The sequence below is a fragment of the Fundulus heteroclitus genome, chromosome 4 (assembly GCF_011125445.2).
Source record: "Fundulus heteroclitus isolate FHET01 chromosome 4, MU-UCD_Fhet_4.1, whole genome shotgun sequence".
NCBI classification, from domain to species: Eukaryota; Metazoa; Chordata; class Actinopteri; order Cyprinodontiformes; family Fundulidae; genus Fundulus; species Fundulus heteroclitus.
In genome coordinates, this window is record NC_046364.1 from 14,031,807 (window position 1) to 14,058,193 (window position 26,387).

Sequence of the window (26,387 nt, forward strand, 5' to 3'; positions counted from 1 at the left end):
CCAACTGTCACTGGTGTGTATGAAACATTCATTATTTTGAGCTGATAATGGGCTTCAGCAGCTAGAGTTTGCAGTACTGTGTGTGTGTTAGTGTAAAACTTAAAAGCCCTTTATGACAGTTGATTCTTGGGGATGTGTGAAATATTAATATTGTTCAAACCTTTTTTTTAAGGACGAACTAAACTTTTGTTGATAGAACTGACTGGCGTTACCTTAAAAATATGCCACGATTTACTGCGTTGTTAAAAACCCAATGAAACAAAAAAGAGCTATTTCCCCTTAGAGCCACACGGGGGCGCTGCTTTCCTCCGCCGGGAAGCTACATGATGAACAAAAAAAAAGCGAAGGGCGTCGTAAAAATGTCCATAACAGTTGTATACGTCTTTGCAGATACTTTTTTGGTATACATTTTAGATAAAAAAAAGCAGCAAGAGACAGACATAAGAAAAAAGCCTCTCATATAAAAGGCCCTCCCACTGGGCCGACGCAGCGCACTTCACCTTCTGCGTCAGCAGGACACGGAAGGCGGACGCCATAGTTCCTGACAGTTGGGCTTAAACAAGGAAGAGCTCAAAGACGAGGTGAGGACACACCGCCGTGTTTCGCTCATCTTTACGCACGTTTACCCTTCGCGCTAAAGGATGATTAAAGCAAACACGGCTCGGCGTCCGAGTCAACGCTGAGCGTTGCGGTGAAAGTGGCAGCAGGGTAGCGGCCGCGGAGGGAAGCTAACCCGGGGGGCTGTGACCGTTACCCAGCCTGTTACTTCGACACGAAAACCGCCTCGTGCCACCCGTTTTATTCCCTCGCGACACCAACGGCAACCTTTCTTTGGGTGAAGCCAACCGCCCCGACCGTTTGGGTTTTATTCAAGCTGTTTGTAAACTGCTAATGAAACGAGAGCAACGAGAAGGCGGAAGCCTCGTTTGACGGCGATAATCTGCGATGATGAAAGCTGAAATTCGCCATGGCGTCGTCTGCCGTGTATGAACAGTCGGGAAGGTTTCGTGTTTGTATTCCCCCACACCGACCGAGGCATGTTGAAGCATGGCGTCAGAAACGAAGCAGGCAAGGTAAACGAAGGGCGTCTGCCCTCTCCTCCCATCAAACCTTGCACCCTGGCTCCAAGAGCAGGGCTGGGCGATATGGATTAAAAAAAAAAAAAAAAAAATCGATATTTTTTAGGCTGAATGTCCGATATTTGTTTTTCTTTTTGTAAAGTTAAAGTATTAAGTAAAAGGCATCTCTAAATCAAAGCTTCATCCCAAAAGTCGTCTCACAGGCACTTTTTTTGTAAACAAACAGATGCAGATAAATGTGAGAAACTGCTGAAAAATAACCTACTGGAATACATAAAAGTGTAATTACCAAGTAACATGGACCATATTGATATAAAACACTGTAATCTCATTTTATCTCTTTAAAAAAAATAAAAAATAAATCACCATTCAATATATTCCTCAGCCCTAGTTCCAAGTATCGAATGTCCTAAAAGAGAAAAACAAACAAAAATAACCTTTTGCCATATAGGTAGAGGTCCACTGAGTTTTTTTATTTTATGGCCAATTCCTATATCTGTACATTGGGTGGCTGATATTTCTGGTAGTATTTATTTAAATTATCTAGGATTAAAGTGTCGGCGTGTAAAAGATCTGCGTATGACTTGGTTTTACCTGAGACCCATTGCCAGCTGTAATCCGATCGCCACCAGTGCCGCTGATTGAAGGTTCCCTGTTAACCGTGTTTACGCCCATTTATTTCCTGTTTCCAGGCTGTGCCGCGCGCCAAAGGGCCTGCCTCCGCAGAGACGATCTAAGTAGGTTCAGGCAGGACTGATCATGCACGTCTATTAAAAATAAATGGATAAAAAGAAAGAGGAGGAGGGGGGAGGTAAAGGCAAATATCGGCCTGATTTATGAGCCATCCAAAATGTTCACCTTGCTCTGCTTACTTGTCATGATTTGAGCGTCCTGATCCGCTGCCCAGCTGAGTTATATTTACCACAGGTGGCCGGGCTAATATCCGTGTCGCTGCCGGGGAGCGACTAGTTGTATGGCCAGAGGCGAGAAGCTCTCAAGCCGTCCCTTTTCAACTAGTTCTGCTGTGGCATCTGACTCCATGTGGAAGGTGTTGGTTGAAAACCCCACTGGCTTACCCACTCTGCCTGCACGCCAACCCAAGGTGTGTGTTTTTTGTGTGTGGGCTCAGTGTCGTGTTGCTGTGACAGAGTTCGTAGTCCTAAAGATAGGCGCGGCCGCTTTGATGCCAAGTCCGGGAAGCGGCGTGGCGGCAGGCTCCGGTGTTTACTGACGCACCGTCACGGGGCCAGTCCTGCTCCGCACGGCGTAGTGGAAACGGGCAGAAGGGACGGACCCTTTAGACGCCTGCCCAGGGGGTCTTGTCCCCCTGTCGTTCTTCTGACACTGACAGCCGCCTGTTAAGACGTTGCTTTGTTTTCAAGAATATCCTCTGGCTTCTCGTCTCGACTGTGCCAAGGTTCGAAGCGACCCGCGATGGACTCCAGGTCTCGGAGACTTCCGTTCTGCCTGTCCAGCTCCAGATCGTCCTACAGCTTCGCTCCGGCCGTCTCCACGTCGCTGGGCTCCAGCCGGCGCTACGGCAGGGAGCCGGTGCTGAGCAACGAGCGCTTCCCGAGAGCGTCTTCGCCCTACAAAGCAGACGCCGATAAACAGGTAGTCGTCACGTAACGCTCTGGCTTTTGTTGTACTACAAAGGTTTTAAAGATTCCACGTACTCTGACCTGCCTTTTTTATGCTTTAGGTGTCATTTATGAGCATTTTCCTTCATAATATATCCTTTAAACTGAGCTTTAACCTGATAGAAGTCATTTTAAGTATTTTTCTGAATGCATGTTTCTCTTAGCCATGACAGCTCATGTGTAACTTTTTTTTTGGTGCATTTCTCTTTCTGAACAACATGCCGTGTCCTTCCCTCTCTCCAAAGAGCGAGCATTTAAAGGAGCTCTCTCCTTACAGGTTCCCTGTGGTGCATGATACAGTAGCTGACTGCATATATCAGCCGACACCCCGGGGCTCTTTTTTTAGGACAGCCTAGATTCCTTGTGTGTATTTCAGTCCTGCCTCTCACCGAGGTTCGTTTCAGAAGATAGTGTTACTTTTTTTTTTTTCTTTTTTGGTCTCAGGGCCTTGTTGAATCGTTCTTGTTTATCTTTTTTATTCTAAAACAAAATATAGGGAGAATGAAGTAGTGAAGCACATTTTGTTGCTTCTGATTGTTGTTGATCCTTTTTCAGTCAGAGTACAGGTGTGGTTACCTCAGGAATCTACATGACTCCAATCAGCTTTACTTAAAGGAGTAAGGCGACTTCTGTAATGTCGTTTGGAGCTCATTTTAAAGGAAACATTCTGCCCCATCGTCCTGTCTGCCTCAACCTGCTAATTTTTATTATTAAATATAAAAAAAAACGAGTTTTCAGGATTTTTTTGCATTCTGGGTATCACTGAGGTTTTTTGCAGTCAAAGAATAACAGTCAATCTATCAGTGTTTAATGCATCATTTTCATAAAGGGAAGTAGCATAAAGGGAAGCTGTGAGCGCTGACTAATGCTTTGTGTTCGCTCGTGTCTTCTTCCAAAGAGTTCTCGCCTCCTGAGCTCGTCGCGAGATTACGGCGGCTCCGACACGCGCTCCCCCAGCTGGAAGCTGCCGTCGCTGACGTCCTCCGGCAGATCTTACGACAGCCCCTGGGCTGAATCATCCCTCCGCAGTCGGAGCAAAGCGGTACTGGAGCCTGCCTTTCATTTGTGGTCACACGGCTGCATGGTTTCACTGATCTACCAGGAGATTTCAGGTTGGCGGTAAAGGAAAAGTCATTCAAACGTTTTTTTTTTTTTTCTCTTCTCCTCTCATCAGACTGAGTCTGCTGGGAGATCAGGGATTTGCTCGGGCGTGTTGAACGCCAGCGACGATGCAGAATCGAAAAGGGCGAAGCTTTCATACAGCAACCAGCTGTACTCCAGAACGCCCAGCACCGCGGTTCCTGGATCCAGCTACTCCAGTAATGTGCTCAGCAGCAGCAGCAGAGGTTTGTTAGAGCTCCCACTATTGATCCAAAGCAGTTCTTGGTGATTTATCCCAGCTGAGATTCTGCTACACATGTAGAAGATCGAACGCAGCTCATATGGACCCAGAGCTGCTCCTAGTTCACTTTATCATAGGTGGGCTTTTTAGGGAGGGGGCAGTCCTTCACTTCTATCTAATGGATCGATGTTTAGTCCAGAGCAGATTGAATCTGGTCCATCAATGCTAAGTTGATTTGTAGACATAAATCTGGTGAAATATTTGTTTCCAGCAGGTGCGAGTGACTCTCTGGACTCGTCGTGGAGTTCCTATCGTTTACTCTCGAGGCCGTCGCCTTCCTCCTCTAAGCCGCTGTCGTCCAGAGAGCGAGAGACAAAGACAGAGCCCACCCTGTCGTCTCTGGCAGACCGAAGAGTCAGGACTCCCGGACTGGGCTCCTCGCTGTGTACGCACTGGTTGGCATGGAAACGCGTTCGGACGCTACGGCCGTTTTGGACTTGTTCGGTTAACGTTGTTCTCTTTCCTCCTCTCTCCTACTTCAGACCAGACAGACAGGGTGATGTCCACATATGCACAGGGAGCACGCCCTAAAGAAGCCACCTCCTACTCCTCCTCCGCTGTGAGGGAGAGCTCCCTGACGTGCCGCGCCTCGTCCTCAGCCTCCCAGCAGACGTCGTCGCGGGCGCATGACTCCAGCAGCCGCACAGCGGAGCGCTTCACGAGCCCGTCGTCCTCTCTGCGTTCATCTCAGGAACCGCCGCGAACCCCTAAGTCCCCGGGCGCGTTCTCCTCCCACTCCTCCCACAGCCCCTGGCAGCAGAGCCCCCTGAGCCGACCGGAGGCCGCCCTCCCCCGGCCGGCCGCCGACGGCGGCGAGCCGGACGGCCGCAGCACCACGCGCCGCCTGTTGTCCCGTCTGTTCTCACGCCGCTCCAGCCAGGACTCGTCCAGCGGCTCGTCCAGCGCTCGCTCGCTGGAGGACGACAGTCCGTCCACTAGCGGGGAGTCCGTGGACAGCGACGAGGGGGCCGGGACGTCCGGCGCGGACCACGACGTGGGAGGTGGCGGCACGACCGCGGATAGCTTCAGGAACCACAGAGCCGAGCTCTCCACCATCCAGGAAAGCACAGGTGGCAGCGGCCTGAGCCGGCCCAGGATGGCCTCATGGAGGGAGCCGTCTGTGAGCAGCAGCAACGGAGGAGGGAGGAGCTCGTCCTGGCTGTCGTCCTCCTTCAGGGGCCGCTGCCCCCCCCTCCTGTCTCGCCTCAGAAGGTACGCCAGGGAAGACGGCTCGCGCTCAGAAGACAGCTACAGCCGGCCGCAGCATCTCCTCAGAAGGTGGGATGGCCTGGAGCTCAAGGCATCACAGGATGAGGAGGAGGACGACGATGATGATGATGAAGAGGAGGAGGATGACGATGAGGAGGATGATGATGAAGAGGAAGAAGGGGCATTCGCTTTGGAGGGTTTTGCTGATCCCTACGCTGACAGAACAGAGAGGGAAACCTTACCTGAACTTGAAGCTGTGTTCTCGCCGCGCCGCAGACTGTCAGTCCTGGAGAACCTTTCAGACTCGGTGGGACGCGTGGAGAGGCAGCCGGAAGGCCAGAAGGAGAAGACTCCGCCCAGCAGGGACCAGGAGAAGCTGCGCCGCATCAAAGAGAGGTAATCAGCTCCTACGTTTGGCTGTCTGTCGGCTTATTTCCTTGTTGCTTTCGTTGTTTGTCTCCTACTGATGCGCGTTTCTGGCTCAGAGGTTTTTATTTTGTTTTTAAGGCTGAGAACAAACGGTGAATAATCATTCCTCTTTGCCCGCCGCAGACTGCTGATGGAGGACTCAGACGAGGAGGAGGGAGACCTGTGCCGGATCTGCCAGATGCGGGAGGAGTCTTCCTCCTCCAACCCGCTGATCCAGCCGTGCCGCTGCACTGGCAGCCTGCAGTACGTCCACCAGGAATGCATCAAGAGGTGGCTGCGCTCCAAGATCAGCTCAGGTAACCCGGCCCCCCGATGGCTGGGCTAAATGACACCAATTTACTACTCAATTCAACACATTCAAGACAGAATAATTTGTTTTAAACAGTTAAATCGGGTCTTGTGTTCAGCAGGGTCCTAAAAAGGTTTCATGAATTTCTTATCACACCTAAAGAAAGTATTGGATCCAAAAATCCCCTTTTCTGGTTACTATGGTGAATTATCCAGCGTTGACTGACAGGTTTGAAAACAAGGATTTCAGTAGTTTGACACGTGAGCTGACAGCTTCTGTGCTTCAAAGTCCTAAACCATCGTCAGTCGACAGTTATCTCTAAGTTATTAATCAAGTTAAATCTGTCTAAAGTTACCAAGTTGGTTTATTCATGTAGATCTGCAATTGATTGTTGGCGTTAAAAAGCCTTTAAAGTCTTAAATGAAACCCTCCATAGATACGTTCCCAGCCTCTTTCTCCTCCTGTGCTGGTTTTTACTTTTTTTATATTTTGAAATTTCCACTCTTTCCACTTTTTTTTTTTTTTTCAGCAAACTATTTTAGATTTTAATCTCTGGTACTGGGCTGGAAGAAAAATGTGTAATTTCTCCCTTCTTTCTCTGCCAGGAACCAACCTTGAAGCGATCACGACGTGCGAGCTCTGTAAGGAGAAGCTGCGCCTGAATATCGACAACTTCGACATCCAGGAGTTGTACCGGACGCACGTCCAGGTGAGTCCTCCCAACGGCTGCTACGCCATCACGACTTTAAATAAGCAGACACGGACTTTTAAGGCTAAGCCATCTTATAATTTCCATTTAAAGAGCCTAAACGAGTCGAGCTGCAGCTTTATTTCCCCGCCTGGTGGCATTTGGATAGAGTTGTAGTTTAAATCAGCGTCCCAGGTTCTACGCGGCTGTAAGGAGCAGTGGAACGTGTGCAGGTTGAAAATGAACTAAATGTTTGGTGTTTCTACAACAGATCTGCTGAAGGCTCACAGTTGACAAAAGGGTTTTATGTGGATGGAGCTGTGGCGTCAGTAACGGATGGCTTGGTTTCTTCTTCTTGCTCCGCAGTCAGAATATGACGAGTTCATCAGCAGCGGCCTCTACCTGGTGGTCCTGCTACACTTCTGTGAGCAGCGCTTCTCCGACGTGCTCGGAGCCGTCGACGCCGCCGGGGTGAGGGAACGCTCTGCCGCTCGTACTCGGCCGTGCCGCCAAATTCACTCGTTTCTCTCAAATCTACCGTTTAAAAAAAAAAAAAAAAAAAGTTTTTACTCCGTTTTGGGCGACTCTACGCAGGATTTGCATGTAATCAGACGCACACTTAGACTGTGAAGATTGTGATTAACATTCATGTGCGACTTCAAATGTTGAAAAACAGACGAAATGTTTCCTTTCTCATCAGTTGTTCAACCTGGTGAGAATCCTTCATGAACACATGGACAGTCTTGAAAGTATGTTGCTTAAAGTTGACTTTTTTTTTTTTTTTCTGAGCTTGCATTGAAGTAAACCTCTGCTCTTACCAAGCTGCGATTAAAAGCGGTGGCGGCAGACTTTAACGGCATGTTTTTAAATCGCAGCTCCCACCGGAGAAAGCGACGATGAAGGGCCGGACAGCCGTCCGTCTGTTGACTTCTCCGACCTGGACGACGATCTGGAGGAGTACTGATCGTCTTGACGTGGGTTTTAAATGGAGGTGACGCCAAGAGAGGTTCCTCCACGCCGTTTCGGAGCTCGCTCGGTTTTTCCGCCCTTCGCTTTGACGATGTCTTCATCACGCTGTGGCGCAGCTGCAGAGGAAAGAGGAATGCCACGTGCACAGACCGTCTCGCCATTGTCTCTGCTGGCTTTTTGCACATATGCAAACTTGGGATAAATGAATGCATATTTTGAATAAGACCACTTTGTCTGTTTTTGTTTTGATTGTGCACTTTATTTTAAACAAATTAAAGTATTTCTAATGGTTATACCACAAGTGCTTTAATGGTTACATGAGGACAAGTCATTTTTACTTCAGCTGTGATGAAAGATGATTTAAGTGGGAAAATAAAATGTGGTCATTTTTTTGTTGCTTTCCTTTCTAGAAATAAAAAAAAATAAAAATAAAGGCCCACAACTTGACGTCATTAACATTTTTCTTATAAATGCTCACTGTATTAGAAATCTAGTTTTAAGCTTTTCAGTTTGGAAATAAAGATGGATGGCAAACTACTCGTGTCAGATGTTTTAGAACTGATGCAGGTACCGGGGGTTCAGCATATAGGTTTACTGAAACACGGCTGCTAATGCAAAATTTTTAAGTTTTATCGTAATTGATGCATTAGACCAGGGGTTCCGAAACTTTTTCAGCCGCGCATGCCCAAAACGGCTTGACGCACCCCCAATCTTCGAGGAAAAAAAAAGTCAGCAAGCTACACTTTGGTAGAGCAGCACAGAGTAACAATAACAGAGCGCTTAAAAAAAAATCTGAGGAATAAAAAGTTATTTGATTGTTTCACAGCGGTCCAGCAGGTAAACACGCCCATACCAACACACTTCGGCTCTCCGCAGCCCCACCTCTGGTTTTTCAGTTTCTGTCTGAATATGCGCTAAAACCGCATCCGTAAAATGAACTGCGCCTGTCTGAATCACAATGAAAAGTATTACAGCTCTGTGCGTGAACATAGTCAAGAACTTAACATTACAATACATTTTGTTTAATGATTAAATTTAAAGTTTTTGATTTCAATTTTTACAAAGGAATTGTTTTTTTACACGTCTTTATGGTGTGGGGGGAAAAACACCGTCAGACGCCATTAGACAAAACATGCATTTTCCTTATTTTCTGCATTTTAATATAGGATGTGTAAAATGGTAAGTTTATGTTCAAGAAATGTCTCAAATATTTGGATCAAATTGTCCATTTGGAGTTACAGGGTTAGGGCTAGGGAACATAAAATAAATTGGATTTAAGTTTCCTCTTATGTATTAGTTCAAATATTACCTTGTGTGCATCAGAGACAAACCCTTCATACTTCATCACCTGACTTTTTTTAGTGTTTTTAGGGAAGTGGGGGGTTGTGATCATCCTTTAAAGGAAAGGTTAAAATGATTAAAACCTGGATTAGGGCACTATGGGGGCCTTACTCCTCCATGCTGCTGACTGTGGAGTTTTGCTGTCTTCTTGTTTCTCAGCCCCCCTTGTCAGCCTACTTTCATAAAAGCCATTAGTGCCTCAAAAAAAAAACACAGATCAATATTCACATAACATTTACCATTATTGTACCTTTTGGATTTAGATATTCATAAACTGCCTGCCAGAGTCAGGCAGCTTAACTATTGATTTGCAAATGGTTTTTAGCACCATCTAGTCCAGGGGTCACCAACACGGAGACGGCGAGCACCAGGTGGGCCCCGAGGCCCCCAAGCCTCTTCTAAAACTAGCACAACCCTCCAGTGAGCAGCATCTAAAATGTTGTATGTTGGTCTACTTCAGCAATCACTTGCATTTTTATATATTTACAGTGACTAAAATAAAAGCATTGCAAACATGGTGAGCACTGACTCTAGCTTCTAGTTCAAAGGTCAGCCCTGCCCGTGACACGGTACCGATGAAGTGGCTCTCGGTTTCAAAAAGACTGGTGACCCGTGAGCTAGTCGGTTTCTTCTAATATATTAGATCAACAAAAATATTTTATCATGCATTTTAGACACTTTCATTCCAAACATTTTCACAACGCACATTCATGTAGGCCATGGTATGGGGGGTGGGGGGGCTTATGTTGTGTGAGCCTCGCCTCGGACAGCTCCCTTCACCTCTTCTCGCACTTAGACATTGAGGGTTCTGGGCAGTTGCTTGGAGGGGGTGTTCTGGCACCAGCTTCCTTCTGGAGGGGGGGTGGGCTGTGCCGTGCACCCTCTTCGGCGCTCCCAGTTTTTAAACACACTTGAGAACAACATGCAACAACACAACATCTGAGCGGGCGTAGGGAGGATCGAGGTCTTTTGCACACCCCCGTTCTCCGATGGCGGCAAGGAGTCTGGGGCCTGGAGGAGGTGTGGGCCACTGTGTCCGGGGTCTTGGCGGGGGATGCTGTGGGTAGTCAGCGGCTTGCCAGGTCTGGGGCTGACGCCTCTGCTCCCCCCAGGAGGGGTGGGGGGCAGGGGTGGCTAGGGTAAGGTGGGGGAGGGAGGGGGTTTATTAGGTATTTAGGGGGTGAGGGGGGTTCTGGCTGGGTGGCCCGTACGAGTCGTGTTGGCCCCCCTCTTGTTGGCCTGATCCGGGGGGGCGTCTGGTCCGGGGGCGGGGCCGGGGGTCGGGCACAGGCAGTCGTATAGTTGAATTGTGGTGACCCCCCCCCCCCTCTTGTAAGTGTTGGATGCGAGTGTTATGTGGGAATGTGTGTACAGCATCTTTTTTTTTTGTAAATCTGTGTGTGGTAAGTGTGGCAATAGGGAGGGATGGTGTGAAAGAGTTTTTTTTCTTCTTCCAGGTATGGGTCCGGTCCGCTCCCTCTCCCAAGAACATCTCAAGTCTCCGCTAGGTGCGGAGCCCATCCCCCCACGTCCTGCCCTCCTCCGCTGCGTTGGCAGGCGCCTTGGCCCTCTGGCGCGTTGGGGGGCCTCAGGTTTGGGGCGGGTTCCCGGGTGTGTGCCGGCCCATTCCCGGTGGGTGCTTCGCGGGGCCTGGCCCCCTGGGGGGCGGGGTGCCCCTGGTGCAGGGTTCCAGGTATTAAGTGTTCACTTATATACAGAAAGCCTGTAATTTATTTATTTATGTTCTTTCACTTTCTTTTTTCAGGTTTCACTTTACACATGTCAGCTTAAATAATAGTACATATGATTTAGCAATGGCATCTAGGTGTTATTCGATTGTATCTGTTGCTTTATGTCTGTTGGTTGTGCTGTTCTTTTTGCATCTCTCTTTCCAGGTGACGGAGCAGACGAAGAACGTTTTATCGTTCTATCCCTTTTATCTCTTCTTTCTTTCACCTCTTCCCTTTCTTTTTTTCTCTTCTTGTTCTTCCTTTACTCTCCCATTGTAGTGTCCATATAATTTGAAATTCTCCCTGCAGGAATCACAATAAAGCCATTTACAAGCATAAATCAAGTGGAGCACTATGGCGAAAGCTGTTCGCTCCACTTGTGAAAGCAAAATCTGTCGAGCTTTATCTGGCATTGAGACATCAATTCCTATTGCCACATTGCTAGACAGGACACTGGAAAAAAAACCAACAAACAACAAAAATAACTTTCTCCTATAGCCGAAAAAAATAATTACAGTACAAAATTCAAAGAGGAAATTTTATTTGAAAGGCTACTGTACCGGATTAAAAATTAGTTTCTTCTCAGACCATAGAAGTAAAATCAACAGCTTGCATTTTGATATTGGTTAACAAGTCAAACTAAGGCAGCTGCTAATAAAGAGCAGCTTTTAACATTCACGTGCCATCTTTGGTTCACTTTAATGAAAAAAGCAAAACAAAAAAAAAAAACACGACACATATACAAAGCATTGACAGTAAATAGTACAGTCTAAACGTCAATCATCTCAAAACCTTGTGCTTACAGAAGGGGATCCTCCCACCCCCTCCCCAAACACATTAAAGTGCACTCTTGATCAGTAGTTATGTGCATAGATAAGGCAGAGCTGCAGAAAGGATGCAGACGGGTGGCGATACGTTTTAGGCTGAGGCAGTGCTCGTTGCTCTTAGTTAATCAGTACAGAGATGTCATCCATATGCTGACAACTACTGCGTTGTTAACGCAAAACAGAAACTGTTCATTTTGTTCAGCCGTTGAAAGACACGGTTCACCTGTAATTAAAATGAACAAACTGGATTTTCTTCCCGTTTGAGATCGCTGAGCATTTAACCTCGAAAAGTGAACCTTAGTCCCAGTGGACACGACAACATGGGGAAACTCCCTTCCCCGCCCCAATTATACATATATAAATACATCTTTTAATAAAACCCACAGCTTGCAGCTTCTTCATTCTAACTGGGTGTGTGACAGCACATGGAAGTGAAGCAGTTCTTCTGTAAAACACTCGGGCTGTAGTTGAAGGTGCCCACGGTCTGTGAGTGGGACGCATGAGTTTGAGCAAGTTTCTATTCACAGAAAGAACCGCAAGTTTGGTTTGTCGTAGTTTGAAGTGGCTCACCTGTCGGTGCGTTTCAACCCCTGTTAGGACCGAATGGGGGGGAGGGGGGGGGTCTAACGGGGTCTGACATAGCAGGGCTAATACCTAAAACTTTCACAGCTGATAGACAATATGACGATGGGAATGGTTTTCCTTTCCTGTTTAGGCTCTGTGCGCGCATGGGTCGCAGATTAAAAGGTTGCATCAATGGAAAGGGAGGGGTACACGTCATCGTGGTAAAAGATCTGAGAGGAATACTGCAGACCGGTACTCAGATATGTCTGCTGCCTTTGTAAACGTGAGAGGTTCATCATTTCTCTCCATCCCATAGTCTGGGTATCACTTCAGTGAGCCAAATTAATGGTGTGATCCTCAGAAATACTCCCTAATGAACCCCATCAAACATCAGCAGTTGTGTGACGTTTGCAGCTTGTCGGTGGGCCATAAAGTCCCATAAAACTCGTCGGGGGACTTTCCCCCCCCCCACCACTTCTCAGAGAAATTATCTAAAAACTCCATCCTCCTAAAACCTGCTCTGGTTCTACGCGAATCTCCTCTCTGACATCGGGACTCTCAGGCTTTCAGCTGCACACGGCTGGGTTCAGCTTTCCAAAACAATATTTACAGATCTTAACATAATTGTAAGGATAATTTTTTTTTTAAGGCAAGAGCGAGAAAAAATAAATAATAAAAACTCTGGGAAGGCCGCATCCCGTCTTGTTGAGTAGCAGAATCCGCATAACGCAGGCACGCGAGTAGTCCCTGAGGCCGAGCACTGAGACGGGCTCATTCATCCGTTATTATGCTGGTGGTGTCTGCATCGTTGAAGGTCCTCGTGTAGCGCACCGCCGAGGAGAAGTAAGACCGCCTCTTCTTGTAGATGATAAAGCCGACGGCGAAGAGGAGAGCGAGGAGGACCACGATGAAGAATCCCAGCGCCACAGGAGAGCCTCCCGACTCTGACGACCAAAACAGGAGTCAAAACGTCAGGTTGTTGTTTTTTCTACACCAAAATTATTCAAATGGAACGTTTTTGGTTCCACTGAATTTACAGCGATAGGATACTCACTCGCTTGAGTTTTGCAGACCACACGGCTCTTGGTGGACTCACAGCTGGCCAGTTTCCAGCCTCCACCGTCTCCCGCTATCATGACAACACAGTTCAGCCCCTGCTGCCTCTGCGGAGGCCGCATCTCGAGCTTCAGGTTCGTGTAAGACAGAGTGGAGCCGATTCCAGACACAGGGTTACCTGAGAGGACGCAACGGATGGAGATATCACAAATGGATTCAGGTACATGATTTTTTATTTTGCTACTCTCAGAGATCTTCATCAATAGTTCCTCACAATTTTCTTCTTGTCTATCATAAGTGGTGGTGGGAATTTGGCTTGAGTTTTACTGAATGAAACACTTTTAAAAACAAATAACCGTTAGCTAAACCCACTTTGAAGATTACAGAAATCATAGTTACAAAAAAAAAAAGCACTTGTTGCACAGCCTACGTGTCTTGTGGTATCGATCACCTTAATCTAACCTGACAACAAACTATGGTGTGCAATATGTGAAGCTGTGCTCCAAATGTTGTGACAGCAGCGTTAGAAGTGTTTCCCAATCGTCTTTGGTTTAAATCAACATTTTTTTTGCACCAAAACAAGTTAGTTAGTTAGTGGTGATCTTTATTATTTGTTTTACTAATATTAAGTGCCATAGAGATAGCTCATACCCTGAGCTATCTCTATAGTTGTGCTGTGATAGGCCTAGGCTGCTGGAGGACATCAGGGTCTAATTTTCTCACTCTACTGATTTCTACTGTTCTCCAGTTTTGCATTGTATTACATTGAAATGACTGTCGTCATTTCAGCTTTTAACTTTTTGCTCTCTCTCTTTTTCTTCATAGTAGGTACACCTGGTCTGGCGTTCTGTTAACTGTGACATCATCCAGAGAAGACGGCTCACCCGCTATTACCATCTAATGTAGAACAGATTACTAGATCAATGTGTGCTTCTGTGCTTTTTTGTTTCTCTTGTTGTGTCTCTGTTCTGTCTTCTGTAACCCCAGTTGGTCGAGGCAGATGACCGTTCATACTGAGCCCGGTTCTGCCGGAGGTTTTTTTCCCCGTTAATGGGTGGTTTTTCTTCCCACTGTCGCTTCATGCTTGCTCAGTATGAGGGATTGCAGCAAAGCCATGTACAATGCAGACGACTCTCCCTGTGGCTCTACGGTTCCCCAGGAGTGAATGCTGCTTGTGGGGACTTTGAAGCAATCAACTGGTTTCCTTATATAGGACATTTTTGACCAATCTGTATAATCTGACCCAATCGGTATAATATGATTGAACTTGACTTTGTAAAGTGCCTTGAGATGACATGTTTCATGATTTGGCGCTATATAAATAAAATTGAATTGAATTGAATTATCCACAGTGAAATGAGTCCTGTGCCAGCATGGGGTGAAAGGACACTCAGCTCTCCAAAATCAACCTAAAAAGTCAGATTAATGGACACAGGGACAAAGACACAAGAAAGCATTTGGTCATCATTTTTTGTTATGTTTTGACGAAAAGCAGGAAAGCTTGTTAGTCTGAGAAGCCTTACAAGCGGCTGGTTTGACGCCGCAATGACTAGACCTCACAGGAAATAAAGGCATGTAGAAATACTGCAGCTACATGTCCAGTCCAGGATGGGAAGGCCTGGACACAAATGAGGTTTCCAGATGGACACTGACCCCCAAGCATACCGTTAAACTATTTACAGAGGGGCCTAAGGACAGAAAAGTCCATGTTTCGGGAGTGTTCCTCCCAAATCTCTGATCTCATCCCCCAAGAGACTTTCTGGGAAGAGATGAAAAGATGTGTGGAAGCAAGGTGGCTTCCAAACCAGACTCAATTAAACATGAATATTAAAGGTATAGTGGACAACTCTTCCGGAAATGGAGGTAAGAAATGACCAAGTCCCTTTTTTAATAACTGCGCATGCGCAAGAAGAACATCTTAGCTGATCTTCCGCTCCTCAGGAGGATCCCATGATAGAATCTCCCAAATCCACTCTGGGCTTATTTCTTTCCATTGAGGCCTTCCTCTTCTCCTCATAAACGTGTAAGTGATTCGTGTCTTGTGACACTCAACCATTTTCAAAGTATACGGTGAGAGCAGCGGAGCTACGATGAGCGGCTAACACCGAAGCTAACCGGATACATAAACACTAGAAGTGTGCATGCACAGTGAGCAAGCGGAAACTAAGAAAGAGCGCGTCACAATGATTGGCATGTGGGACAACCAATAGGTAAGGTGACACCCCCCCAGAACTTGAAACTAAAAAAAGACTGTCCACTATACCTTTAAGGACATGTTATACGGGGTGAAAATCAGCATAAATAGTGCTTTGAATGTAACGTTATCTTTTTAACACGCCTCCCTGGGGGGCATCCAGATCAGATGTCCAAACCTGCCTGTCTGGTTCCTTTCGATGCAGAGAAGCAGAGGCTCTACTTGGAGCTCTCCCCGAATGGCAAAGCCCCTCATTCTGTTTCTGATGTGCCTGGCCACCTTCCGTATGGAGCTTATTTCAGGATCTTGTTCTTTCGGTCACGGGTGAAGGATGGAAAGTATTCGGATCAGGAAATCAAGAGTTTTGCTTTTTGGCTCAGTTCTTGCTTCAGCGCAACAGACAAGAGCAGCGCCCTCATTATTGCAGACGAAGCCTCGATCTGACTTTCCCTCGTTCCAACCAACCAACCAACCAACCAACCAACCAACCAACCAACCAACCAACCAACCAACCAACCAACCAACCGTCACTCTCGAACAAGACACCGAGACACCTTATCTCCTCCACTTGAGGCGGGGGCTGGCATAATTACATGATCTAAAGGTACTTGGATAGTTTAGTTGCTACCTTTGTTCTAAAAGACAGGCTTTACCTTGAGAATCCACTTTGACGTCGAGCCACACTCGACTGGTGATGAGAGGGTCAGCGATGAGGTACTCGTTCAAAATGTCGTTCTCCTGTTTGGTCGTGATCGTCAGTAGGTCAGCATCTGTCGGCAGAGAACACAAATAAAAATCGGTCCCTGGACTTGAGGTCGTTCAGATGCAAATCAACAACCAAAAGCGTATCAGTATAAAATAGATCAATGTGTTCGTTGAGTCTGGTTCTATTGGGCTATTAATACGGTTCAGCTCACCCAACTCCTGGCAGATTGTCTTGGCCTGTTGCATGCTGTAGACGCTGTAGTTAAAGAAGCTCCCATCGAATAAGTAACAGTGGTCCTGATGCTGGACCCATTTGGACGCCCCGTCGCTCTGAGGGCAGCGGTCGGCAGTCTGCAGCTTGGCACCTGTTTGGCAGCAACGACAGAGACTAAATGAGCAGCGGCCCACGTCGCCCGACACAAAACAACGATCACAGGAAGGTGGCTTTGAAAGCCACCGCAGAGGAAAACAAGAGGTTGTTGGCTCACTTTGGGACGGCGTTGTTGTGTTGGTGGTGTAGCAGATGGCGCCGTCCTGTTTGGTGTCACAGCTGGTTTTCACCCAGTCTCCGGCGGGGTTTAGCAGAACGCAATTGGCCTGCTTTAAGCTGAAGTCCGTCAGCGATTCTTTGATATCTAAATTGTTCTCAAACTTGATCCCGTCTGACCACTCGAACGCTGAGCCACTGACCTGTCCGAAGAAATCACAAGAGGTTAGAGTTAGGAGGCAGAAAGTCTAGTCAGATGGTGTTCTCGTGCTGCCCAGGTCATCGTTATCTATTCTCCATGGAAAGTCTTACATCCTGGTCCGACAGGCCAATCCAGAGCGGGAAGCCGTCCGTCTTGGCGATGAGCTTCAGGTGATCCTTGTGCTTTGGGTCACGAACACTTGCCAGGTGTCCGCCGCGCTTACGACACTCCTCCAGCGCCTGATACCAGGTCAGCGGGTTGGTGATGACCTCATGTGACAGGCTGTTGTAGACCCTCAGGTCCTTGGTTGAACGCTTGTACTCCTTTTTGGACTCTTTGAAACGAAGCGAATAAGGACTTTGCATCAAATACAATGAGGTGATACAACACGTTTTTCTAAATTATGACGTTAGACGTGACATACTGACCGTTATCCAGCTTGCAGACAACAATGGACTTTTGCCTGAAATTCTCAAATAGGTGTGGTTTGTCTGGTTTTAGCATCCAGGTGCCGTCAGAGGCGAGCAGAGCGATGGAGGTGCCATTTAGATCAGGTCGGCCTCCGGCCCAGTTGGAGTACTGGACATTGGTGCCATCGTACCACATGGTCTGGTTATCTAGAACAGAATAGCATTACTCTCACTCCACACACAGGGACACTGGAAAGAAGAACTTGCCCCCCTTAAAGAGATCTTCTTTTTTTTTTTTTTTGCTTTGTTGTCACAAAGTGAAAAAATATACCATTTAAAACCTCAATTTTGTATTAACTTGAGTTATATATATATGGTTTTAAACTTTTTAATGATCTGAACCATGCAAGTGTGACAATCCAGCAAAATAAAATTCTTTAAGGGGAAAAATAGTTTTTCCAAGAACAGTAAACCACACAATCTAAATAAAATCGCCTACCCTGATTTTTGAACATCCCCAGCCAAACAAACTGGACCAGGCTTTTATACGGCTCGAGCTTGCCCGCGATGAACCTGTTCTCCTGCTCGCTCCTGATGGTCAGGATGGAAGCGTTTGCATCTGAAAACACAGGCGATCAAAGACAGAAACGTCACGGAGACGCGGCGGTCCAAAACTTCAAGGCGATAACGAGCGACTCGACGCCCGACTCTTACGAAGTTTTTGGCAGGTTTTCTCAACGTTTCCCCTGTGAAAACCTTCCCATCTGTCTTGGCCGAGCTGGAAGGTGTAGCAGTTGTTCCCCCAGGGAATCCAGTTTGGGCCGTTGATGTTGTGAGGGCACTTTGTAGTAGGGCGCTCCGGCGAGGCAATGACCTCATCTAGGAAAGATGAGTGCACATTTGTATTTATGGAGCAAATTCAGATTTTTATTGGTAAAAAAATAAAATAATCTAAAGACCCTGCTACTTTTAGGTTGATTTAGATAATTGTTTGATTTGCCCTCTTAATAGTGAACACATCAAGCTTTCAGGATTACTCAGACAGTGCAGCTTCCTTTCATCCCTTTAGGAATTCGGCAGGAACAAGCGACCATAGCGTTTCGTTGTTGTTCATGGTATTCCCGTTTGTCTGCGCTTCAGAGCTGCACTCACCGGGCGATTTGTAGCAGATGACGCCTCCAAGCATATCCTCGCATTCTGTGGCTTTCCAGAAACCGTCTGTGTCCAGGTACACGCACGATCCGCTGGTTTTGTCCGGAGACCATCGACTGAACAGGGTGTGACTGTGGTCGGTCCACCGGTAGTGCAGCCCAGCCTGAACACAAAGAAAAAGGTCTCACAAAAAGAACTGTAGGAATGGAGAATTCATTGTTTCTTTGTGTTTGTTTGTTTGTTTGTTTGTTTTGGGTGAGGTGGGGGGAGGCACGTACATCTTCACTGTAAAGGCCGATCCACATGGGGGTTCCTGCGCGATGCACGTTCACACTGAGGTGGGACTGTATGAAGGCGTCGGGAACCCTGGCCGGATACATTTTTCTACTCTTGCATTGGTCTAAAGCATCAGGCCAGGTCATATTTTTGAGGACCAACTGGAAGGTGTAGTTATGGACCTGGAAAGGTGAAAAACTATCACCCTCTTCAGGGGTAACTGGCTTCTCCACTGGATCTGTATTGAAAAAAAAGTAGGAAAAAAAACAACATCACTTTAAGGAGGATGTAATAGGGATCGGTCTTTTTTCCTGGAGTTTAATCAAAACAATAGCATTTCAATTTACTTTTTTTAAAGCAATGTTTTGCGTCTTCTTAATAAAAGGTTAATAAAAAATGAGGTCCGGGTCAGTTTTGGTGCATGAACGTGACCACCATGTTTCGTCCACCATCGTTTGCTGGCTGCAGTGTTTCTCTTGGGCACGTTTATACAATTTGACACGAGGATCCCTCCACAACTTTAACATCTCACTTTCTGGAGGAAACAGGAAAAACCTTACCTGTATAGTGTTGGCAAATGCCCAGATTCTGAGTGTGAGAGCAGGGAGCGTAGTCCCAGCTCCCCAGCATGTCCGAGTCGGGATTGTTGATCAGGAAACCGCAAATGGCTGAACTCTCCGGATCCAATCTCTGACGAAAAACGAAAGCAGTCAGAAGGGACAATGGGAATCTTTGAAGACAGACATACAGGGAACAGGAAAGTAAAAGTTGCACAACTCTTAACACTACCCTAAAAAAAGCGAAGGGAGTGTAGCGCTTACATTGACTCCCACGGCCCTGTGCATGCCCAGAATCAGGGGGTTGAAATTAATGTAGTTAACTGGGTCCTTCTGATCCACCCATTCTGTGCTGCTCTGCTTGATTCTCAGACCGATCCATATTCTCTCCATTGGTTGCAACCTCGGCAGGAGAGTGTTGATGAAGTCTAGAATGCACATAAAAGAAATGATGCAGGCTGGGAACACACGGCGTTATTTACATCCCTCTTTAACAGATTGCTTTCATTTTTACTCGTTGACAGCATCATTTTGTTTTCTTTTGTTTAGTTTTTTTTTTGCTGTGTGTTTTTTATCTCATTGAAAGGTTTAACACAACGATTAATACACTTCTAACGTTTTTTTTCTCTCAGGTGAAATCCTTTGTTGAGCCACCACATTTTGGAAGGAAAAGCTTTCACGTTTTGTTGGAAAAACAAGCAGCTGCACCAGCAATAAAAAAAGAGAAAGAAAAAGTGATTTGTTAGGTTAAGAACAAGTGGTAAAATTGTGGTAAAGTGCATGCCTAACTCTAAGGTAAATACGTTTGGGGTTAGGCTCATGTGGATGATTTATTACCAAGGATAATTCCAGACTCTAATGTAATGACAGTGGAAAAAAGTGTGCAGAAGCCCTTGTTAAAAGTCCTTAGAAAGATTAATTTACCAAATATTCCAGACTGATAAGTATGTAGCTGATGTTTATTATTCTTATCAATGTCTTTTTTTTTTCTTTTTTTTTTACTTTCATCTTCTCTCTTGAGTTAAGTTTGTCTGATATATTAACGGCATTGTCCCCCGGCACCTGAGAAAATGTGTTTTTTTCTTTTTTTTTGTGTTTGTCTGTAGGGATTGGGGGAAAAAAGATTTACATAGATTCAATACTGTGGTTATTTTTATTCTATTTACCTTTTATATATATCGGTTTCTGCCCGCTAACGCAATAGGTTTGCCCTGACTTGATCCTTTTATTTATTTTTTTATTTTATTTTTTATTATTATTACTTTTTTAATTGTTATTATTATTTATTTATTTAATTATTTTTTTTCTTTTTGTATTTTGTGTAGGGATATATATGTGGGTATATTTGGGTTTGTTCTAGCCCAATTATATTTGTATGTTTAATGTACACTGTTAACTATATAACTATTGCTCTGTCCTTATATTGTACCACATGTTAAAGCATAAATAAACGTTGAAAAAAAAAAGAAAGTAGGTGTGCAGATAAAAAATGAAGAACAAAAGGCATGGTCAACAAAGTCCTTACCTTGTTCCACCTGGTCTGATATAGAGACCAGGGTTCCCCTCACAGACTGGCATTCTTCATTGGCGAGTTTGAACGTTACAGAGCTCATGTTCATCAGAGTGTAGCACTGGAAAAAACAACACAGACATTTTAGATCTAAGCTCAGGGAGATCCCCTACTAGTATCGACCTGATCAACGTGCAGTATGAAAAAAAAAACATTTCCAGAGTAACTCAAATTGCTGGAAATTAAAGTGATACGCAGAGGAGCGGGGAGTCCTACAGGAAGGTGCAACACTTTAAAAAAAACAAATTTTCAACGTCGATGTCTTAAGGAATCAATACGGACGCAAAAGGAAAATGATCAGCGTGAGCGGGTCCACTCTGTTGGTGTCGGTCGAGGTGTCAAACCTTATCCCTGAAGGTGACGGAGCCGTTTTCACACGGTAATGCTTCAGGATGGCCTTTATCTGGGTTTTTCTCCACCGACGTCACGTTGTGCCTTTCACACACAAATGGATTTTTCTGCAGGCAACTTTGATCGGTTTCTGCAACGTAGAACGAAGGGCAGAATCAGCGCTCGCGAATACGTCTACCGCCGGCAAGCTACTGCGGACAAACATCTGTAGAAACATCGCTGTCATTTACTCCCCTTACATTAAACACCGAATTTAAATGTCACAAAGAACAACCTAAGCTGTTTCTGGGGTTTTGTTTAACACACAAGAAAGTTACAAATATTACTTTCGTGTCTTTGAATATTAAAGTCTGTAGAGAAATAATGACTTTCAGCGATCGCTTTGATTTTTATTATTCCCCGGAGGTAAAGCCAGGGGAGGATTGTGTTGTTGTGCTGCTGTTGAAGGCTGATGTGAAATAAAACCTGCAAGAAGCAGTAAACAGAATAATAAAAACCAAAGCGTATCCCACTTCCTTGTAATTGACCTTTGAACCCGAGGATCGGTCACATGTCCGAGCTAAAACGCGGAAGCGAGGGATGTTCTTCTCACACTTTGAGAATAGGTTTATTAACTTTGACTTTGTTGTTGTTTTGCTGTTTAGTGGAACAGGAAGTAGAATTTCAAGTTACCCGGAAAAGGCCTCTCTGGACGGATGGAAGTGCATCGGCCCAAAATGTCGGGACGGTAAAACCTGTACCTGAAGCTGGAACAAACATTAGTTCAGTCAGAAATGATTTAAGATGTTTTAACACAGACACGGTGCAATTTGCATGACATAAACATTGGAGGTACGCGCGGCTGTTTTTACTAACCGAGCGGGGAATAGTTGCCCAAAGTTCGTCATATCAATCCACCACTTCTGATCCTTTGACTCTGCCACCTGTTGAAGAGTTTCCAAACAACACAATTATTGTTCATTTTCATTTATCCACATCATATGTATGAAACATATAATCCAGACATAAGGTGCCATATGTTTAATTACTCCAGCAGGGGTTTATTTGGCTAAACTTTGCAGCATGTGAGTATTTGTATTGTATTTGTATGGGTTGTGCTGTTTAACTGCTTCCAGCTGCATTCTCACAACTACATTTTTGTTTCCCATGACCCTAAAGAGAGAGAGGGGGAAAGACTGGCAGTGGGCCTTCAGGGTTGAAAATCAGCCATAAATTCCCCTTAGGAATGAAAACGACGACAGACTTTTTCCCCCCTTTGTGTTCAGAACTATCTTTATATTTTAGTTTTATGAACCACGGCTGCTGTACCATAACACTTACACCCACAGATGAAACCCTGGTGGCTAAAGCGGGAGGCGTTTGTTTTGGCTCGGAAAAATCACGCGTTTATTGAGTTAAATATATCTTAAATGATTTTTTTTGTCTTCTTTGTGAATTGGACATTTCAAGCCACGCGCTCTGAAGTCTGAGCGCTACGTCTCTCTTGCTGTGCTCGTTTGAAGCGAGGTCAACGACCGTTATCTTTTTAAAGACTATCATAAATATACAGAAAGTTGCTGTTTTATAGCCCTTGCCTGTCGAAAAGTCTTCCTGAAGATCCTCACCTGATCCACTGATTGCTAAGACTGTCATCTTAAATCTGACTTTTAGTTGGGTTCAAGTTTTTCCTCTTTAATAATTGAATTTTAGGCAATTTTGGATGGTAATTTAGACTTAGACTTAGACAAACTTTATTGTCATTTTGTATGTACAGAGTGCATACGAGATGAAATTTCGTTGCATACAGCTTACGACAATGTAATGAGATTGCAATAGAACTAAAATAACATTACAATATAAAGTGCGGCAGTGATAAGAATGTAACAGTGCAGGAAAAAAGCAGTTATATTTAAAAAAAAAGTGTGCAGAAGAATGTTGAACCATGTTTATGGTGCAAAAATAGTGGTGCAAAAAGGCATTCATTTCAAAAGTTGAGTGTTGGCAGTGCAAGATAATAATGGTGCAAAAATGCAGTAAACTTTCAGTTGTGTGCTTTTAAATTGAAATGGATTGTAAAAGTTCAGCAATGTTGGCAGGGGAGGTGCTGGGGATTTCTATTATAACACCAGCTTGGTTTATAATCACATTTTAATTTACAACATGCATGTTAGTTCAGTGTTTATACACTGCATTTCTGCCTTTTATTTCATCGTCAAAAAGGACCAAAAAAATCTAATATGGTAAGACATAAATCAGGACCAAAGGGCATCTTGTGGGACTTACAGATAAAAGCTTTTCCTGGATCTTCGCGGCTGCGCTCATGGTTGCTGGGGCAGCCAGCTTGCTGCCATTTAAATTGCAATAGAGCGTTGCTTGATCGAAAGTTAGCTTGAGATCCGTTACAAACCAGAACTCGGCTCCATCCATGAAGACGGAGGTCTCATGGTGCCCGTCTGAGAAACACAACGACAGCAAAAACATGCCAGTGTGAGAAATGAACCGATGAACGAAGAATGAAGGCAGGACTTTTATAAAACGACGTGGTATTTACCAGGCCTGTACCACTCGGGATTCTTTGGTGCAATTCCTGTTAAAGCACGGACAAACACAGATTTAGAGGCATAAAATTAAACAAAGAACACACATGGCTTCACGTATTTTGCTGTGGGAGATCCATTAATATTAACTTCCCCCAATCACACAGTAATCTGCTTGGTTATCAGTAGACTTTTTTTCTTTTATCTGGGTTTTTGTGGCACTAGTGACTCATTTTTTCAAAGTAGGCTGACAGGAAATGGGGTTTGAGAGAGGGGGGGGAAGACGTGTGGCCTCCGTATATGGGCTGTGCTCTCTACCACTGCGCCACAGGAGCACAACCAGCAGCAGACTTCTTACAAGTGTCTTGCCGACTCGTGCAAAACGGAGTTAAACGGAGTTAAACGGAGCCACTCACCGCGGGGGATCTGGCAGACCCACTCCAGCCGCGCGTCACAGTGAAACGGCGTGGCGAAGAACGGCGGGAGGTGTATGTCATGAAAGAACAGCAGCACGTGTGTTAAGGTTCTCTTCATTGTCTATTGGGGAGACGTTCAGAAAAAACAACAACAACACAAGGATATTTTAACAGAGTGAAACTAATCGTTCAGTGGAAAACAAAAAGAGTCATTCAGTCATTCAGATTGATGAACAGGATAAAAGACTGATAAACAGTGTGCAGCGTGCTAATCTTAGATTAGGGCTGGATGATAATTCAATAATATATATTGATCGATGGATGTATATCGGTGACAGAAAAAAAAGGGGTCAATGAAAAGTTCAATAGAATAACAGTTTTCCTTCCTTTTACATTCTAGCCATATAGGTTAATATTACAGTCATTAAACCCTCCCAACCAATCAGGACGCAGACCCAGGAACGTTTCGTCATCAAGCTCCACCCCCTTCAAAGAGTTCAGACAGAACGCATTCTTTTCTCTTTTTTAAAAACTTGCAGTTTTAGTAAAAAGTTGGTTGAATAAAGGGTTGAGTTTGAATTCAGTGTCTGTGTGACCTTTATCTAAAATTTGGTTGCTAAGCAACAACATAAAATGGCCAGGGCTGCACTTTGTTGATAATTATCAATATCAATCAATATGATTTCTATTTTATCGATATGCATTTTTTCCTATATCATCCAGCCCTATCTTAGATAGCCATGAAAAACTTAATTTAGGGCTGAATACATTTGTTTCCAGCAACAATACAATAATAAAGAAAAACAAAATCAAACTAATGCAAGCGCTTGTTTTTTTTTTGAGAATTTCTTCTTTAGCTCCTAAACTCATGACCACTGGGCGAAGCACAAGATTTGGTACATTTAAACAAACAAACAAACAAACAAACAAACAAACAATAACAAAATTTCTTCAGATGAATAGGAAACAAAAACTCAGGCTACACATATCCATCTGACCTTGAAAGCGGTGCAGTCTCTGTTGTACGCGTCGTCCTCATGGAACTCGTGGTGTAAAATATCCAAGGGTACCTGTTGCAAAACCCTGGATTAAACCCACTCTTTCAACAGTAGGATTGCGCAAAGCAGACATGATTAAAGGGAACTTATCAGAAAAAAATGCGTAAAAAACCCCACTCAAACCGTGGGCCGCGGTGGGGCTTTGATTTTGTTTTTGATGCAGGCACTTACAGGTCGGCCGTCGCTCCACTGCCAGGACTGATCGGCTGGATTCCTCCTGTTCAGGCCAACCCAGAAGTACCGATCGTCACTGCAACGAGACAAAGACGTCACCTTTATGACTAAAAGAAATGTTTTTTTCTCAAGACATGGGAGTTTATATGAAATTAAACCAAGAGAGAAATGGAAGGCCTGTATGACTTTTTTATCTTTGTGCTGCAATAAACACTTATTTAAATGGCAGTGTCAGTGTTGGTGTACATAAAAGCTCATTAGGTTACATTTCCATCATTTTTCAGATCATAGCTCATCTTGAAGGCTTGCTGCATGTATGAAATCTGCAAAACTGCGCCGCGGATGTGTCTGTGTGACGCTGATGTAGCTACACTAGGACCCGAAGCAGCGGGCGAAGGTAAAATCGGACCGCAGCCGACCGCGAGCCCTCTGCCTCCCAGCACTGCTCTGCTGTGCCACATCTGTGTTGTGGAAGAAGACGCACCTGATTGAATTCCTCAGAATGCTGTGCAGGGCTGTCATCTCTGTTAGGCTTGTGAAACTGGGCAGGTTGGCGCCCAAAGCCTGACAGAACCTCCTGGCTTCCTCCCAGGAGCGTTTCCTGCTCAGCCGCTCTTCGTGAAACACCTGACGGGGAGAGAAATCGGCTCACGAAAGTTAATAAATGTCAGAAGTCACGCTGAAAAATGGAATAAATGCTATGATAAAGCTGAAGTACAAACAGACTTTATTTTTGTTTAAGAATTTAGCTCTTCATTACATAGTTCCTTACTGAAGTAGAAAACCAATGACTGAACTATTATTTAGTGAAGTGTAGCACAAATGTGTAGCACAAATGTGTAGCACAAATGTGTAGCACGCGCAGCATTTATGAGCTATTCATACCTTGTAGCAGTGTTTACTGTTTAGCCCAGACATCCATCCATCAGCACAGGTCGCATTAGGATCTGGCTCTGGTTCTGGTGGAGGCGGCGGCTCGAGGTCTCTTCTACAGATAGTCCCGGCTTTAAAAAGGGTACAGTTCTTCACCTCCCACTTGCCTAAAGGTTTTTCTGTCGAAATCACGACGCACCCTCCATCCTGCTCTAAAATACAT

At 45.1% G+C, this 26,387-nt stretch overlaps 2 protein-coding genes across 5 annotated transcripts in view; one reads left to right on the forward strand and one right to left on the reverse strand.

Annotated features, from left to right (window-relative positions):
* The first annotated feature begins 469 nt into the window (after positions 1-469).
* marchf7 (membrane-associated ring finger (C3HC4) 7) lies at positions 470-8,242 on the forward strand. 4 transcript variants are annotated; one of them, XM_012874391.3, is made up of 11 exons: positions 470-581; positions 2,462-2,693; positions 3,618-3,761; positions 3,894-4,065; positions 4,333-4,506; positions 4,604-5,726; positions 5,883-6,055; positions 6,654-6,757; positions 7,103-7,207; positions 7,437-7,485; positions 7,612-8,242. In XM_012874391.3, the coding sequence occupies exons 2-11, from the start codon at positions 2,514-2,516 to the stop codon at positions 7,698-7,700; spliced, it is 2,313 nt and encodes a 770-aa protein (XP_012729845.2). In that variant the 5' UTR covers positions 470-581; positions 2,462-2,513; the 3' UTR covers positions 7,701-8,242. The 4 variants fall into 4 exon arrangements, with proteins under 4 accessions (XP_012729845.2, XP_012729844.2, XP_035991988.1 ...); XM_012874390.3 differs by having other exon boundaries at positions 2,497-2,693; XM_036136095.1 differs by lacking the exon at positions 470-581 and adding an exon at positions 1,470-2,181 and having other exon boundaries at positions 2,497-2,693.
* Positions 8,243-11,300: 3,058 nt separating this feature from the next.
* Positions 11,301-26,387, reverse strand: part of ly75 (lymphocyte antigen 75) — a 29,970-nt gene continuing 14,883 nt past the window's right edge. The window contains exons 13-36 of the mRNA XM_036136096.1: positions 26,177-26,376; positions 25,776-25,918; positions 25,289-25,367; positions 25,058-25,129; positions 24,060-24,180; positions 23,658-23,693; positions 23,390-23,559; positions 21,983-22,050; positions 21,800-21,873; positions 21,121-21,257; positions 20,732-20,837; positions 19,471-19,634; positions 19,210-19,339; positions 18,652-18,887; positions 18,374-18,536; positions 17,936-18,100; positions 17,721-17,840; positions 17,240-17,428; positions 16,922-17,145; positions 16,611-16,812; positions 16,335-16,487; positions 16,071-16,187; positions 13,222-13,401; positions 11,301-13,111 (exon numbers count right to left, since the gene is read on the reverse strand). Of these exons, the coding sequence (XP_035991989.1) occupies positions 12,939-13,111; positions 13,222-13,401; positions 16,071-16,187; positions 16,335-16,487; positions 16,611-16,812; positions 16,922-17,145; positions 17,240-17,428; positions 17,721-17,840; positions 17,936-18,100; positions 18,374-18,536; positions 18,652-18,887; positions 19,210-19,339; positions 19,471-19,634; positions 20,732-20,837; positions 21,121-21,257; positions 21,800-21,873; positions 21,983-22,050; positions 23,390-23,559; positions 23,658-23,693; positions 24,060-24,180; positions 25,058-25,129; positions 25,289-25,367; positions 25,776-25,918; positions 26,177-26,376 (3,422 nt within the window). The 3' untranslated portion in view covers positions 11,301-12,938. The remainder of the gene's footprint in view (positions 13,112-13,221; positions 13,402-16,070; positions 16,188-16,334; positions 16,488-16,610; positions 16,813-16,921; positions 17,146-17,239; positions 17,429-17,720; positions 17,841-17,935; positions 18,101-18,373; positions 18,537-18,651; positions 18,888-19,209; positions 19,340-19,470; positions 19,635-20,731; positions 20,838-21,120; positions 21,258-21,799; positions 21,874-21,982; positions 22,051-23,389; positions 23,560-23,657; positions 23,694-24,059; positions 24,181-25,057; positions 25,130-25,288; positions 25,368-25,775; positions 25,919-26,176; positions 26,377-26,387) is intronic.

Bases quoted from the DNA above. Each gene is read 5' to 3' on its own strand.
- marchf7 (XM_012874391.3), top strand. From the start codon at position 2,514: ATGGACTCCAGGTCTCGGAGACTTCCGTTCTGCCTGTCCAGCTCCAGA. The intron at 6,758-7,102 runs GTGAGTCCTCCC...CTTGCTCCGCAG, and splicing joins TGTACCGGACGCACGTCCAG to TCAGAATATGACGAGTTCAT. The intron at 7,486-7,611 runs GTATGTTGCTTA...TTTAAATCGCAG, and splicing joins ACACATGGACAGTCTTGAAA to CTCCCACCGGAGAAAGCGAC.